The sequence below is a fragment of the Oncorhynchus keta genome, chromosome 32, assembly GCF_023373465.1.
Source record: "Oncorhynchus keta strain PuntledgeMale-10-30-2019 chromosome 32, Oket_V2, whole genome shotgun sequence".
Taxonomy (NCBI): domain Eukaryota; kingdom Metazoa; phylum Chordata; class Actinopteri; order Salmoniformes; family Salmonidae; genus Oncorhynchus; species Oncorhynchus keta.
This window is the reverse complement of record NC_068452.1, coordinates 27,930,652-27,946,672: the sequence shown is the minus strand read 5'-3', so window position 1 is coordinate 27,946,672 and position 16,021 is coordinate 27,930,652. Positions and strand designations below refer to the sequence as shown.

At 40.5% G+C, this 16,021-nt stretch overlaps 2 protein-coding genes across 2 annotated transcripts; one reads left to right on the top strand and one right to left on the bottom strand.

Annotated features, from left to right (window-relative positions):
• The first annotated feature begins 865 nt into the window (after positions 1-865).
• LOC118365515 (calponin-1-like) lies at positions 866-13,614 on the top strand. The gene is made up of 7 exons (XM_035747787.2): positions 866-1,131; positions 9,018-9,139; positions 9,350-9,416; positions 10,058-10,195; positions 10,338-10,454; positions 10,644-10,790; positions 10,976-13,614. The coding sequence occupies exons 1-7, from the start codon at positions 1,072-1,074 to the stop codon at positions 11,213-11,215; spliced, it is 891 nt and encodes a 296-aa protein (XP_035603680.1). The 5' UTR covers positions 866-1,071; the 3' UTR covers positions 11,216-13,614.
• Positions 13,099-15,771, bottom strand: LOC118365519 (transcription elongation factor 1 homolog). The gene is made up of 4 exons (XM_035747796.2): positions 15,611-15,771; positions 14,437-14,567; positions 14,241-14,311; positions 13,099-14,087 (listed from the first exon to the last, which is right to left on the bottom strand). The coding sequence occupies exons 1-4, from the start codon at positions 15,716-15,718 to the stop codon at positions 14,023-14,025; spliced, it is 375 nt and encodes a 124-aa protein (XP_035603689.1). The 5' UTR covers positions 15,719-15,771; the 3' UTR covers positions 13,099-14,022.
• Between the last annotated feature and the right edge of the window lie 250 nt (positions 15,772-16,021).

Below are 16,021 nucleotides of genomic sequence, written 5' to 3'. Positions count from 1 at the left end.
CATTGGCTTCTTTTCAAAAAGATATCAACTTTTTTTTAAAGTAGATTGTAGTATTTAGTTCCAAGTTTGTTATGGAAAAACCAAGACAGGAATTGTAAAGCATCAGGGTTGAAAATGGTAAAGGAAGAATACATACATATAAAATGTGAATCACTACGTAAATACATTTGGGATACATTTAATGTATTATTATCAGGATGAATCATATTGCTATTCATACTGAAATCATTTTGCATAAGAAAGTGATCAATTCAATATGCTCAAGTGAGAAAGTATCCATTTAGCCTTTTCAATATCTGCTTTCTTAACCATCCTTGACCATGACCGTAATTAGGGTTACACTGGTCTTGAACCTCTTTGCCCAACAATATAAACCAAGCTTCTTCAGGTTTATGATGGATGGGTCAATACTTTCAGGCCTGACAAATAATTCTGTCATATAGGATCTACACATACAGTAATGAAACACCTTGCCGCATGTATAAATATTACTTTATAATACTTTGTATAAATATAAAGTTAAATGTGTAATTCAAAACTCTAAAGGTCTGCCTTGACCTGTGATTGTGAGGTAGACCCTCAACTATTTAATAATAGCTATAGGTCTATGAATTTGTGATGTGCTTGATATTTATTTAATTTGGTCATGAAAGTGAAATTGGATGCAGTAAAATTAGGCAATTGAAAAGGATCATCCATCCAACATCCAATTCCCCTTAAGGTGGAAAAAGTGACACTGAGCGAGTCTAATGCCATACTGGTGACATCACCCAGAGGAAGAGGCAACGTCGGGATTGGATGGTGGCCCTAGCCAATCGCGCAGCACTCCAGAAATCCACAGATGGGAAGAGTTTAAAAAAGATTGAGAAAAGTGTTGCAGAGTGGTCCACAGCCTCACCAGAGCGAGCAAGAACGTTACAGAATCTGAATACTCCTGCAACATCCGCGGGTCTGTCATAGCCATTGGAGTCCAGGGAGAAAGAGGACTTTGCTGTGGGGTTTCTCGTGCCAGGAGAGAGGGGTGTATTTCACCATTTTTTAAATCTCCTCTGTGAATAATCAAAGATAACTATGTCAAAGAATTTCAAAAGTGGACCATCCTTCGGACTTTCTGCCGAGGTCAAAAGTAAGGTATGTATCTCGCATGTCATGTAGATCTCCTTTTAATTGAAATGAAAATAATGGGGTCTTTGCGTAATTTGCATCAGTGGGCCAAGAGAATGCTCGCACTCAGGAAGGTGCGCACTTGACGCTCGCATATCTTGTTGTTGGTACGCGCATCTTCTCAGATGCGTTAGTTGTAGGGGAACCAATGGTATATCGAGGGCCAATAATATATTTTTGCTTTCTGTTAGGACATTTTGTCGAATAGGCTTTTTGGACCGTCAAATTGGACTGTCAATTGTGATCATGGATTACTCATTAGGCCAATACTGATAAATGGCAGCCTACCATTCTGACAGTTTACTTTATCATTTAATATGTGAGGGTATCCAAACCAATTGTATCTGATTCATAACTTTGAACTGGGTCGTTTAGATTACAAGTGATATCACCTCACCTGTCTGCCACAGAGCACAATGACAGAATTACTCCCAGATGAGCTCACAAGACCTGATTTCAAGGTGTCTCTAGAAGGCTACCAGTGTGTACATATTTTTTAAAGAGGCAATCTGTGATCGCCACATTCATTTTGGACTTTTAAATTCATGATATCCATTGATTATTGAAGAATATGACTTATAAATCCTTCATGAGCTTAGTTCATTGTTCTTACCCCATCATCAGAACCCATCAGTGGTTACATTTCTACAGACCCATCCCTAAGATATTTTACCAAATGAGTCGTGGTATGTTATTGTTTGAACTGCAGATTGCAGCTTTAAAGTCTAGGCGAGAACTAAATGAGTCATCAACACCAACCAAGAGTCAATGGACCAGCTACTGTAGGCGACTGTGCTGTCAACATCCACTGATGTTTGGGAGAGATTGTATTTTCAGTGACAGTGCAATGACAGTGATGCACAAAATGTGTGTGTGTATTATAACTGCTGACAACCCATTCTCAGTTTGGGCATAGCATGACTCTGCCAATGGGATCAAATAACTATCCCAGGATATTCCAGAACTCCCAACTCCATGTCTGTCAATGACAACTGAATTTGCTATCCCTATCAATAACCTTATCATGTTGGAAGAGCCGTGGTTCCTGCATACATAGTGGTTTCCTATCCATACTTTCACAGGGGCACTCTTCAAATTAACATTTCCTTATAGTTGGCCACCATGGTTAGTGCTATCATCAGTGCTGTAGTATAGAAATAGGTCATGTTCAATAGTGTATCAGACAGTATATATATATGTACAGTGGGGCAAAAAAGTATTTAGTCAGCCACCAATTGTGCAAGTTCTCCCACTTAAAAAGATGAGAGAGGCCTGTAATGTTCATCATAGGTACACTTCAACTATGACAGACAAAATGAGAGAAAAAAAATCAATAAATTCACATTGTAGGATTTTTTATTTATTTATTTGCAAATTATGGTGGAAAATAAGTATTTGGTCACCTGCAAACAAGCAAGATTTCTGGCTCTCACAAACCTGTAACTTCTTTAAGATGCTCCTCTGTCCTCCACTCATTACCTGTGTTAATGGCACCTGTTTGAACTTGTTATCAGTGTAAAAGACACCTGTCCACAACCTCAAACAGTCACACTCGAAACTCCACTATGGCCAAGACCAAAGAGCTGTCAAAGGACACCAGAAACAAAATTGTAGACTGCACCAGACTGGGAAGACTGAATCTGCAATAGGTAAGCAGCTTGGTTTGAAGAAATCAACTGTGGGAGCAATTATTAGGAAATGGAAGACATACAAGACCACTGATGATCTCCCTCGATCTGGGGCTCCATGCAAGATCTCACCCCGTGGGGTCAAAATGATCACAAGAACGGTGAGCAAAAATCCCAGAACCACATGGGGGGGACCTAGTGAATGACCTGCAGAGAGCTGGGACCAAAGTAACAAAGCCTACCATCAGTAACACACTACGCCGCCAGGGACTCAAATCCTGCAGTGCCAGACGTGTCCCCCTGCTTAAGCCAGTACATGTCCAGGCCCGTCTGAAGTTTGCTAGAGAGCATTTGGATGATCCAGAAGAAGATTGGGAGAATGTCATATGGTCAGATGAAACCAAAATAGAACTTTTTGGTAAAAACGCAACTCGTCGTGTTTGGAGGACAAAGAATGCTGAGTTGCATCCAAAGAACACCATACCTACTGTGAAGCATGGGGGTGGAAACATCATGCTTTGGGGCTGTTTTTCTGCAAAGGGACCAGGACGACTGATCCGTGTAAAGGAAAAAATGAATGGGGCCATGTATCATGAGATTTTGAGTGAAAACCTCCTTCCATCAGCAAGGGCATTGAAGATTAAATGTGGCTGGGTCTTTCAGCATGAAAATGATCCCAAACACACCGCCCAGGCAACGAAGGAGTGGCTTCGTAAGAAGCATTTCAAGGTCCTGGAGTGGCCTAGCCAGTCTCCAGATCTCAACCCCATAGAAAATCTTTGGAGGGAGTTGAAAGTCCGTGTTGCCCAGCAACAACCCCAAAACATCACTGCTCTAGAGGAGATCTGCATGGAGGAATGGGCCAAAAATACCAGCAACAGTGTGTGAAAACCTTGTGAAGACTTACAGAAAACGTTTGCCCTCTGTCATTGCCAACAAAAGGTATATAACAAAGTATTGAGATGAACTTTTGTTATTGACCAAATACTTATTTTCCACCATAATTTGCAAATAAATTCATAAAAAATCCTACAATGTGATTTTCTGGATTTTTTTTCTAATTTCGTCTGTCATCGTTGAAGTGTACCTATGATGAAAATTACAGGCCTCTCTCATCTTTTTAAGTGGGAGAACTTGCACAATTGGTGGCTGACTAAATACTTTTTTGCCCCACAGTATGTATATGTACACACACACACACACACACACACACACACACACACACACACACACACACACACACACACACACACACACACACACACACACACACACACACACACACACACACACACAGTGGGGAGAACAAGTATTTGATAACCTGCAAAATCGCCAGTGTTTCCCACTTACATAGCTTGTAGAGGTCTGTAATGTTTTTTTTATCATAGGTACACTTCAACTGTGAGAGACGGAATCTAAAAAGAAAATCCAGAAAACTCACATTGTATGATTTTTAAGTAATTATTTTGCATTTTCTTGCATGACATAAGTATTTGATACATCAGAAAAGCAGAACTTAATATTTGGTACACAATTGCAATTACAGAGATCATACGTTTCGTGTAGTTCTTGACCAGGTTTCCACACACTGCAGCAGGGATTTTGGCCCACTCCTCCATACAGACCTTCTCCAGATCCTTCAGGTTTTGGGGGAGTCGCTGGGCCATACGGACTTTCAGCTCCCTCCAAAGATTTTCTATTGGGTTCAGGTCTGGAGACTGGCTAGGCCACTCCAGGACCTTGAGATGCTTCTTACGGAGCCACTCCTTAGTTGCCTTGGCTGTGTGTTTCGGGTCGTTGTCATGCTGGAAGACCCAGCCACGACCCATCTTCAATGCTCTTACTGAGGAAAGGAGGTTGTTGGCCAAGATCTTGCGATACATGGCCCCATCCATCCTCCCCTCAATATGGTACAGTCGTCCTATCCCCTTTGCAGAAAAGCATCCCCAAAGAATGATGTTTCCACCTCCATGCTTCACGGTTGGGATGGTGTTCTTGGGGTTGTACTCATCCTTCTTCCTCCAAACACGGCGAGTGGAGTTTAGACCAAAAAGCTCTATTTTTTTTCTCATCAGACCACATGACCTTCTCCTATTCCTCCTTTGGATCATCCAGATGGTCATTGGCAAACTTCAGATGGGCCTGGACATGCGCTGGCTTGAGCAGGGGGACCTTGCGTGCGCTGCAGGATTTGAATCCATGACGGCGTAGTGTGTTACTAATGGTTTTCTTTGAGACTGTGGTCCCAGCTCTGGGCTGATCCCTCACCTTCCTCATGATCATTAATGCCCCACGAGGTGAGATCTTCCATGGAGCCCCAGACCGAGGGTGATTGACAGTCATCTTGAACTTCTTCCATTTTCTAATAATTGCGCCAACAGTTGCTGCCTTCTCACCAAGCTGCTTGCCTATTGTCCTGTAGCCCATCCCAGCCTTGTGCAGGTCTACAATTTTATCCCTGATGTCCTTACACAGCTCTCTGGTCTTGGCCATTGTGCAGGGGTTGGAGTCTGTTTGATTGAGTGTGTGGATAGGTGTCTTTTATACAGATAACGAGTTCAAACAGGTGCAGTTAATACAGGTAATGAGTGGAGAACAGGGAGGCTTCTTAAAGAAAAACATGCAGGTCTGTGAAAGCCGGAATTCTTATTGGTTGGTAGGTGATCAAATACTTTTGTCATGCAATAAAATGCAAATTAATGACTTAAAAATCATACAATGTGATTTTCTAGATTTTTGTTTTAGATTGCATCTCTCACAGTTGAAGTGTACCTATGATAAAAATGACAACCTCTACATGCTTTATAAGTAGGAAAACCTGCAAAATCGGCAGTGTATCAAATACTTGTTCTCCCCACTGTATATATATATATACATATGCCAGTGGCATGACATCCGATGACAGCGGATATGCTCCAGAGACTGACAGACAGGTACGTCAGCAACCTAAATCTCCTTTTAAGGTGTCCCCAAGCTCTGTCTTACAACCTGAGCAAGTGTCTCTCTGTAAACAATTTACACTCCAGTGGGGAATGACAAAACACTGTTGAGGCAGAGGAGAGACAGACAGAACAGGGCCCTGTGGATTCACTGGAATGTCAACCTTCAACATGTTTGTATCCAGGGGTGAAAGGAAATGTAATGTATTCCCGGTACAGGGACCTCCAATATGTGTACACACTTAAAGAAAATCTATACGGGCCTAATCATAGAATTACATTTAGAATCCCTATTAATTTAATAGGATCTCTACAGACCTAATAGTAAAGATTTGTCCTTTAACTTTTAAAATGTATTAGCCTACCTTTTAATGTGGCATAAACATGACCTGTCATGTGTTTTCATCTGATTGTCAATCAATTACTTAAAAGACTAATGTAGGCTACCTGTGCAAGTTTCTCAGGTAATTCTGAACAACAGAAGGTGCGGGAATAGTTTTAAAGCTATATTTAGATATTTGTCTGCTTTTTATTACATAACATTTGTTAGTCAACTCGTCTATAATTAGATCCTTACAGCTCCTCTTCTGTAATTGCTTGATGATCATCTAGAATACTAGATAAAGCCTCGCTAATGATGGCATAAATCGATAGAATGATCAATGCATCATCTACAATCTATACTGAACAAAAATATAAATGCAACATGTAAAGTGTTGGTCCCATGTTTCATGAGCTGAAATAAAAGATCCCTGAAATATGCAATACAAGCTTATTTAGTTTACATCCCTGTTAGTGAGAATTTCCCCTTTGCCAGGTGTGGCAGATCAAGAAGCTGATTAAACCACATGATCATTACACTGGCCTACAACGTTGTTTTAGAGAATTTGGCAGTAAGTCCAACTGGCCTCACAACCGCAGACCACTTGTAACCATGCCAGCCAGGACCTCCACATCCGCCTTCTTCACCTGCATGATCATCTGAGGAGGGGGAGTGGGGGTGCTGAGGAGTATTTCTGTCTGTAATAAAGCCCTTTTGTGGCTGGGCTTGACTCACCAGTGGGTGGACCTGGCTCCCGGGTTGGTGGACCTATGCCATCCCAGGCCCGCACTCCGGCGCCCCTACCTAGTCATGTGCATTAATTTATTTCAATTGACTGATTTCTTTCTATGAACTGTAACCCAGTAAAATCTTTGATATTGTTGGATGTTGCGTTTACATCTTTGTTCAGTATAGGTGACATAGTTAAAGTTTCTCTTTAATTTCTGCTTCTCTCCCGGACCGAGGACGTTTTGGGACCAGGGAGATTTCCAAATGACATCTGTTTGACCGGTTTAAAGGAAATGAAAAGCTGTGAAAACGATCCAACATGTTTCTGATAGTATTTCATTTCGTATTGGATGCATATTTAATGTGGCTGAAAATTAAATACTGTCAGCTTTTATGTAGCTGGTGAAATTGCACTTTAAGGCTACACAACAGGTCCCTAAAAGCGCTCAATCTAATTCTCTCAAGATGCTGAAATAAATCAATCGTATTTCTCCACTCCTGATCCCGAGACAAAATTAACATTTGGATAATACTTTTACTGTGAGGAACACTATTCTGCAGGAGTTAAAATTATAATAGGCGACTTGTGAGACCTACAGTCAGTGTCCAGACCTCAGTTACTATTCCAACTATTAGGCCAATCCACGCTAAAATAATTCCAACATCCATACAGCAGTGCCTTTTGATAAATGCAAAGAGACATCACTTACAAAACACCAAAATGTTCTGAATGACATTCGGTGATTGTCCTTCATTGGGCCTACACAAGTATTGTAACCTGAATTGATGCGTACACTGCTGTCCGCGCGCATCTCGGTCTCGGCCGCTCATCTCTGCCTTATCAAAATGTCAGTGTTATTGTTGAACCACACTGCATTTTGGAGCGTATTCCACAAGTTTTCAAGTCTATTCGCTCATTTTTCATGCGAATGACATGCGGTATGAAAAATAGTGTGATAGCCTACAGTTTTCTTGAAATCTGTTTTAATAATTGTGATAGGTTTATGTTTTACCGGCATGACGTACACCCACTCTTTATTTTGCCGGTACTCCATGCCGGACCGTTCTGTCTTACTTTCACCCCTGTTTGTATCAACTTAAACCATTTTATTCCTTATGCCATGGCCTACACTGATTTAATTTATATTCTCTCCACTGAGTTCATACATGAAAAACACTGATAGAATCAATGGATAGGTGCCAATTTTGGCATCAAAGACTTATACATTTTTAAATAAATGAACCAGTTCTGATTACATTCCTGACCTCCTGACACAGTTAAATGAAACTCTGACCAAAATACCTTGGCTGGATGCAAGTGCTGTCTGCAGGTCTTGGCATCTCATTATCAGATGTGGTTTGCCTGAGTAGATCGCCTCACTGTAAAAGGACAGATTCCGGAAAACCCAGAGGGAGAGGGGGAGCACAGGGAGGAGTAATAGGGAGAGCTGTTTCTCCCAAGTTTGGTCTGATGGACTGGAAGCTACGCAAACCCTGCTGCTTTGAAATACCTGTTTGTGTTGGCTCCTGGTCTCACAAGCCCTCTCCCAGACTGTGAGTGAGCAGAACATTCAGAAAAGGAGAAAGTGCAGAGTGAGAAGGGGGCTACAGACCCACCATAGAATTTCTGGTATTAGGGGGATGCGTTTGTGCCAATAGGGAAATACATGGAAGTGGAGAATCAGTGTTTCTCCATGCAGGAATGTCCCCTGGCCATTTGAACATTTCTTCCTGTTGTTTTTTAAAACTCTAATCTTCATCGTTAGGTTCTATTACAACGGCTAGGCTTTCAAAGGAAAGTGGAGAGGAATGTTATCCCTCTGTTACAAGATGAGAAAGGAAAAGGGAGAAGGGGGGATAATAGCTCTGATAAATATCATAGTTCTATGACTCGTTTACTATAGTTAGTTTGTTGTAAGATCATTTTTATTTTTCAGGTAGCCAAGCACCTGTCACAAGATCATTCATCATGCAGAACTGACAGTTACAAGACCTGAGTGTCTGCAGATGTTAGGATGCAGTCAAATGCAACACATTTACAGTGCATCCGGAAAGTAATCAGACCCCTTCACTGCGTTGTTTTCGCTGTGTCATTATGGGGTATTGTGTGTGGCGGAAAAATAATAACTTAATCCATTTTAGAATAAGGCTGAAATGTAACAAAATGTGGAAAAAGTGAAGGGGTCTGAATACTTTCCGAATGCACTGTATAACATTTGACCTCTGCCTCTTCAGTTGGCCCAGAAGTATGACCCCCAGAAGGAGGAGGAGCTGAGGCTGTGGATCCAGGATGTAACAGGCAAGAAGATCGCTGATCCTTTCATGGAGAACCTAAAGGATGGGGTCATCTTGTGCGAGTGAGTGAGCGATACTCTCCTCAGTACTGTGGCCGTGCAGAATGTCATGCAGAATGGCAGAGAGCATATTGTGTGTCATATCACCATATTACTTTCTGTGGCTTCCAATATCATTGTCTCATTCATTGCCCCACTGTTAATGATGACTGGGCCACTCAAAGTCAGAACAGTATTTAGACGGTTCTGTGCTTTCTCTTTCCTTGTGTGTAGACTTATCAACACACTTCAGCCAGGATCTGTGAGAAAGATTAACACTTCCCCTCAAAACTGGCATCAGGTAAGCTTGTTCTGAGACAGAATAAATGTTTTTGTATTATTATATAACATCATGCCCATCATGACGTGCAGTAGGCTATAGTTATTATAGATACTTTGCATAGTATTGAGCAGCATAAGCATGCCAAGAGTCAGTAGTTTCTTCCACTCCATACCTTTCATCCACTGAACTCGCTGAAATATGTAACCAGATAGATCGTCTTTTGCTTGGCATAGTGTTTATTTATTTACATTCCAAGCTGCAGCTACGTTGTTTAATGGGGCACATCTCAGCATGCGTCTTCAGATCTCTTTCTATGAGACTCAAAAAGAAAACAGCACTTTTAAGTGTTTGTTGAGGCACTTTCAAGAATCATCCATGACATACAATGTTACTAAGAATCAATGCACTCACATGTGGTCCCTTTGTCAAGAATAAAAGAGAAAAATACTATCCAACTGGTGAGTAGGGCTTTGAAGAAAACCCCACACAGCTGACCATTCTGAAGTCCTGAGTCTCAAATAGAATGACTATTTAAAGAAACATGACAATATCAAAATAACAAATAACTCATTAACTGGTGTCCTCTTTGTTTGTACTCTTGCTTTTACCTCAGTGGACCATTTTCTCTTGGCTAATTATTTTTCCTTTTCATTGCCCAGCTGGAAAACATTGGCAATTTTGTCCGAGCCATCACAGTTTATGGTATGAAGCCATACGATTTGTTTGAGGCCAACGACCTGTTTGAGAATACCAACTACACCCAGGTCCAGAGCACGCTCATCACCCTGGCTGGAATTGTGAGTGGAAACCCATAGAGGAATCTCAGCACATTGTACAGTACTGTATGTAGAAAGTATTGTCAGTGGCTTGTAAGAAACCTACTTCTACTTCACGTGAGGATCCATAATCTGTTTTTCTAACCTTCCCCTCTTTCACCAGGCCCAGTCCAAAGGTTTCCACTCCAAGCATGACATGGGAGTGAAGTATGCAACAGCACACCAGCGCCGTTTTGCCCCAGACATGCTGAAGGAAGGGCGCAATGTCATCGGCCTGCAGGTCAGAACAGTCTTTGTATCATATACACCTTATACACTAAGATATCACTGTTATTACAGGTGTAATATAAGTAGTAGTAGCAGCATGTTATAACATACCTTCATTTGTTTTTAGTTTGGCCCATAGGATTGGTTTAATGGTATTATAGTTCAGGCATAACCAGTGCGCTACCTTTGCCTGTCTGTCCAGATGGGTACCAACAAACTTGCCAGCCAGAAGGGCATGACATCTTATGGCACGCGGCGTCACCTGTATGACCCGAGGGGGGGAATGGAGAACCCTCTGGATCAGTCCACCATCAGCCTCCAGATGGGCACCAATAAGGGTGCCAACCAGGTGGGGTGCCATTTGATTTCACAAATAGATATTCTCTGGTAGAGATAGAATTGACGAACATTCTGCACATCTTGGGAGTTTTCCCTCTCTGCCGATCATGAAAGCAATTAATATGATATAAAATATTACACTTTGTAGCCTATATCTAATCCTCCCCTGATTTTCTTCCTCTCTCCCTCTCTCAGTCTGGCATGACGGCCCCTGGCACCAGGAGACACATCTATGACAAGAGTCTGGGCTTGGAGGAATGCGACACCTCCACCGTTTCACTGCAGATGGGCACCAACAAGATGGCGTCCCAGCAGGGCATGACCACATACGGCCTCCCTCGGCAGGTCTACGACAACAAGTACTGCTCCAACCCTGATGAATTCGTCAACAACGGAGAGAGCGCTGAGTTTGACGGTACTATGTACTATGACTAAAGAGAACAGAATAACCCCAGTCCCCTCCTCTCAAGAACCCCTCTCCACCAGCAAGACCACCCAAACTGTTATTTACTGTTTCCATTATTCTTGTCCCTTGCTGTTTTTTTTGTGATCAACCATTCAAATCATTTTTGTCCTTTGAGGGGATTCATGCCTGGTTCAATCTCTTTGACCTTATTATTTTAAATCACTTTAATGTAGTGTCCCACACCCCTCTCTCCCTTTGCAATGGAGATTTTTCTATTCAAATACGGTGAAAATAAATACTAAGAGATACTAATAATGTCAAGAGACCCATTCCTTAATCAATATTATTGTTATGTCATTTTTTTATTTATAGATATTTTATAGTTTATAAAAATGTATATTTTCAGTTGTAGATCCCCCATCCAGTTTAAACATTGAGAATAAAGGAAAATGTTCCTTGAATGGAAAGAAGTGACCGACATGTTGCTGTTAACCTTTAACCCCTGAGGAGCAGGAGTCCACTCTGGGATTCAATCCCTCTGGATGACTCGGGGCCCACAGAATCAGACGGAGTCTTCCAGGACACAGGGACATGGACTAAAAACTTTGATCAGATGTATTCCTTGTGACTTTGCCTGTGTATGCACGTCTGCACTGCGCTGACATCCCTGCTCTAGCTCACTGGACTGCCAACCAGCCATTTTAAACCACAGATGGATTTTCTTCTTCTAGTATTCTTTAAATCATTAGAAGATCAGTAGTAGGGTTCTCAAACCTGATACTTGAATTAATGTAAGCCCCTAAATGCATCGTGAAAAGCCAATACATTTTAATATTTTTAGTATTATAAGCAGTATTCAACACGTCTCGCACACTTAATTAGTGATAAACAATGCAGAATAAATTTTAGCCATTGTCAGCTATGTTAATGTGGATGTCATATAGGCCAGTTTGCATGAGACAAGTTATAATCCCTCTATAGTTTCCATGTCACACAGCTTTAATATATTGCTGCGCTATTTGCACTTTGCATCACCTTGTTGAATATGTACATGGATAGAATTGCTTATGACTAGAAGGCAGACAAGCCAGGTCGTTGAGAGATCCATAACATCTGCACGCTGTTATACACGAGATAACGGTCTAATTAACGTCCACTTAGTCATAGCTCAATACAGCAGACCCTGTATCACTAACTACAACATGATATGGGGTACCCACCACAGATCTTGAATGTAATGTGATTTTGAGCACTGCAAGATGTGACAGTCATTCTGTGGATTCATTAATCACCTTGTACCAGCAGTCGCAAATGAATAACATAAGTCTGCAACATATTTATGCTTGGGATAATGTAGCCTAACACAGCTGCTAATGGTTTAAACAATAAACTGTGCATGGTTGACCAAACCTTTGAAAAGCAGGCTTGTTTGCTTGCTAAGAGGTTTGTTCAAGATCATTTCTTGCACCTGGAACGTTCCACAGAACACATCTCTATGCCTTGCATGCTCATGTACAAAGCATGGACTGGTTATGCCTTGTCCACAGACTGCCTACAGTAAGGAAAACAATGTAATTTTTAAAGTTGGGTGAACGATCCATTTAAGTTCAATTTGAAAGGTCTTGATATCGGTTACTGGGCAGTATTGTAATGTTTTTTTAAATAGGAGGTATTGGAGATAAAGCTACATAAAATATTGAGTCCCTCCTGAGGTTCTGATCTCTGGAATTTATAGTGATGATTTGTCAAACTTTTGAAGGCTTAATACTTTAACTAAAGGGAACATCGTTTGATGCTGAGCCCGTAATAATCTGAAGGCCATGTTGCATTTTCCCCCCTACATTAGTGTGCCATCTAGTGTTTTGAAATCCCTTTAACATTTGGAGAAAAAAAAAGACTACATTCCACAGACTTAAGGTAAAAGTCATATGTACCACAAGAGGTGTCTTTATTAAAGCACCTAACCTATTCTGTATAGTCACATGTCTAATAGCTATATAAGAAGTCAGTTGTGTATTAAGAAAATGTTTTTAGTTTAGAATGAGAGCCAACAGTGCCTAGACAAAATACAATTGGCAATATTACCCTCTGGTCTAAAACATGTGTCAATGTTGTTCAGACAATTGTTCAGTATTCTTAAAATATTGTATTTATTTGACTTTCACTTATAATGAAATTAGCTGCAATAAAATAAAACACATCAAAATTACAATTATTTAATTTGGGTTGTGAGTGCAAAACTTGCCACCAGGCCATATCAGATGAGTTTTCATTCATATTTGTTCTAGATATTTGAACCATTTCAGCGGTATGTGACAGATGCAGTTAGGTGTGAATTACATTGATGTGTTTATTGATCAAGTCATTCCCGTACAAAAACAACTAATTGAAATAAAAATCATGACATAAAATAAAAACTACAGGATCACCTCTTTATTTTCTTTTTTACAAATGAAATCTACTTGCTCCAGTAAAGGGGGACATGGCAGCTTGGGAAAGTCTAAAGACATATCCACCAACAGGCTTGCCTGTAAAACATAACAAATGATTAGGTGGTTTGAAACTTAGTGCGATTCTCAAAGATCAGGACCATTGGGACATTTCATTGCCCTACCCCTATCCCACCCTGCCACAGAGAGGGAGGACAGGAAGTGTATCTTTCTTCATATCAAATCCATTAGTGTGTAGACACTGAAGTTTTCACAGATGTGTTATCTGTCTTCGTTTGTTCTCCACAGTCACTACTTGACAAAGCCCTGGCCCAGCCAGAGATATGTGACCCATCATAGGGAATGAGGGGTGAGGTCAGACAGGAATAGAGTCAGGGGTACCACTGCTACTGATTGGCTGCTTCGCAAGCATCTATCCAATCACTATAAACATCCACTGGTTCTGAAAGATCTGGAGACAAATGTCAAGGAGAAGTTCATTTGGGAGGTGCAGTTGTAAAGACATAGCATTTATTTTTTTAAACAAATGCACAAGCCATTCTGTGAGCAATATGGTGTATAGATAAGTGAATATTGTGATCCAATCAAATAATCAAAAGGATACAAGTAATGGGAGTCTGGAATTCTTCCAAGCAGACGGTACATGATATTATTCCTGTGTTTCGAGTGCGTTCCCTGAAAAGAGAAAAGAAAATGTGCATTTGAATAGGGTGTTAGGATATGTATCAACATGTAATTAATTAGTGATCATATTTTACAGCCAGACCATATACTGTTCCAACACAACCAAGTGAACTTACATTTTGACATCACAGGACTTCTCGTGGTTACAAAAGGGACAGGTGAATTGGGTGTCCAAGTTACCAGTCAGTTTCTTTTTGGGAGGTGGCTTCCTCTTTGATTTTCTGCGTCCCATTGTCGATGTATAAATCTGTAAAATACAATAGCTACATTTTTCTGAGTTTACTAAACAAGTTCTGTTGACGGTCAAATTCAATAAATAATTAGGTAAATCGTGTTAGCTAGCAAAAAGTCAGATGCTGCGTTCAACTCGTAATCTCAGAAAATACTACTTATAAACTAGGAACAACGAGATGTGTGGGTTCATGTGCTTTGAACTCGTTGAGAATGCCGATTGCTGGTTAATGGCATTTGGAATTTAATAATGGAATTTAACTGCTGAAATTTCTGTTATCGAGGTATTGGCCTTAGTAGTTGACGTCAGAGACAGAGTTCATCATATGGGCAGTCCAGCAAATTGGAGCACAGGGATCACAGACAAGTTTCCCATTAGTAATTACGAGTTGGAGGTGCGTTAATGTATTTTCCCCAGTCCTATGCCCATATTTGCACATTTACGAGATGTTATAAATGCATAAATATTCTGTCGCTATAGACCATCTGCTAGTACGCATGTGCGAGCTAATACTTGACTCGTGTAAACAAACACATTTTTTGGACCGTATTGTCCACATAAATTCTAATTATATTTTATTTTCGCGAATTTAAAAAAGTCAGATGTCGATGATTAATCCTATTCTCTCGTTGGAGACATGTTCACACTACACAAACGTGTAGTAGTAGCTAGTTCTCCGCCATCGCGCATGGACTCTTTTTTTTTTAGCTTGCAGCTATAATATAGGAGCTCAACAATACTTCATTTTACACAAAACGTCCTGCAAATTCTACAAGTCCATTTCCAACAATATTGTTAATTGCATGAACCGTTTATTTTGGGATGATTTCTGAAGAGGCAGCTAGATAGTATTAGCTAGTAACGTTAGAGCGCGAGGAAAACAAAAGTTAGCTTGTGTTAGCTAGCTAACTAACGCTGGCTTTGTAATATGCTAGCGATGCACAATTTAAACAAAATAGGAGAATCACACATGTCATTTAAAATCGTGCTGGATGTATAATTTAGTTGTTTGCATGTTAGCCATACAATAAAGCACGCTGGATTAAGCATTTTCTTACCAGATAAATGACCCAAGTAATGACGCTAACAAATAGAAATTGTATCCGGAAATTATTCTGAATTCTTTCATCTGATTGGAAGATTAAGGCGTTTTTTAGTGTTGTCATTGGTCAAAACAAATTATCAACCCACCTCTCAGAATTTCTAAACCTATTTGACACAATCCCAAAATATATACATTGATTATGTAGTCTACCACAGGAGGCTGCTGGGGGGAGGACGATTCATAATAATGTCTGGAATGGAATAAATTGAATGGTATCAAACACATGGAAATAATGTGTTGATGAGTTTGATTACCATTTAATTTATTCCGTTCCAGCCATTACTATGAGCCCGTCCTCCCCAATGAAGGTGCCACCAACCTCCTGTGTTTAATAGTGTACAGTAGATAATTATTGATAAAAAAA

Bases quoted from the DNA above. Each gene is read 5' to 3' on its own strand.
- LOC118365515 (XM_035747787.2), top strand. From the start codon at position 1,072: ATGTCAAAGAATTTCAAAAGTGGACCATCCTTCGGACTTTCTGCCGAG. The intron at 10,196-10,337 runs GTGAGTGGAAAC...CTCTTTCACCAG, and splicing joins TCATCACCCTGGCTGGAATT to GCCCAGTCCAAAGGTTTCCA. The intron at 10,455-10,643 runs GTCAGAACAGTC...CTGTCTGTCCAG, and splicing joins GCAATGTCATCGGCCTGCAG to ATGGGTACCAACAAACTTGC.
- LOC118365519 (XM_035747796.2), bottom strand. From the start codon at position 15,718: ATGACAACACTAAAAAACGCCTTAATCTTCCAATCAGATGAAAGAATT. The intron at 14,312-14,436 runs GTAAGTTCACTT...TTCTCTTTTCAG, and splicing joins AAGTCCTGTGATGTCAAAAT to GGAACGCACTCGAAACACAG. The intron at 14,088-14,240 runs GTATCCTTTTGA...ATTTGTCTCCAG, and splicing joins ATTCCAGACTCCCATTACTT to ATCTTTCAGAACCAGTGGAT.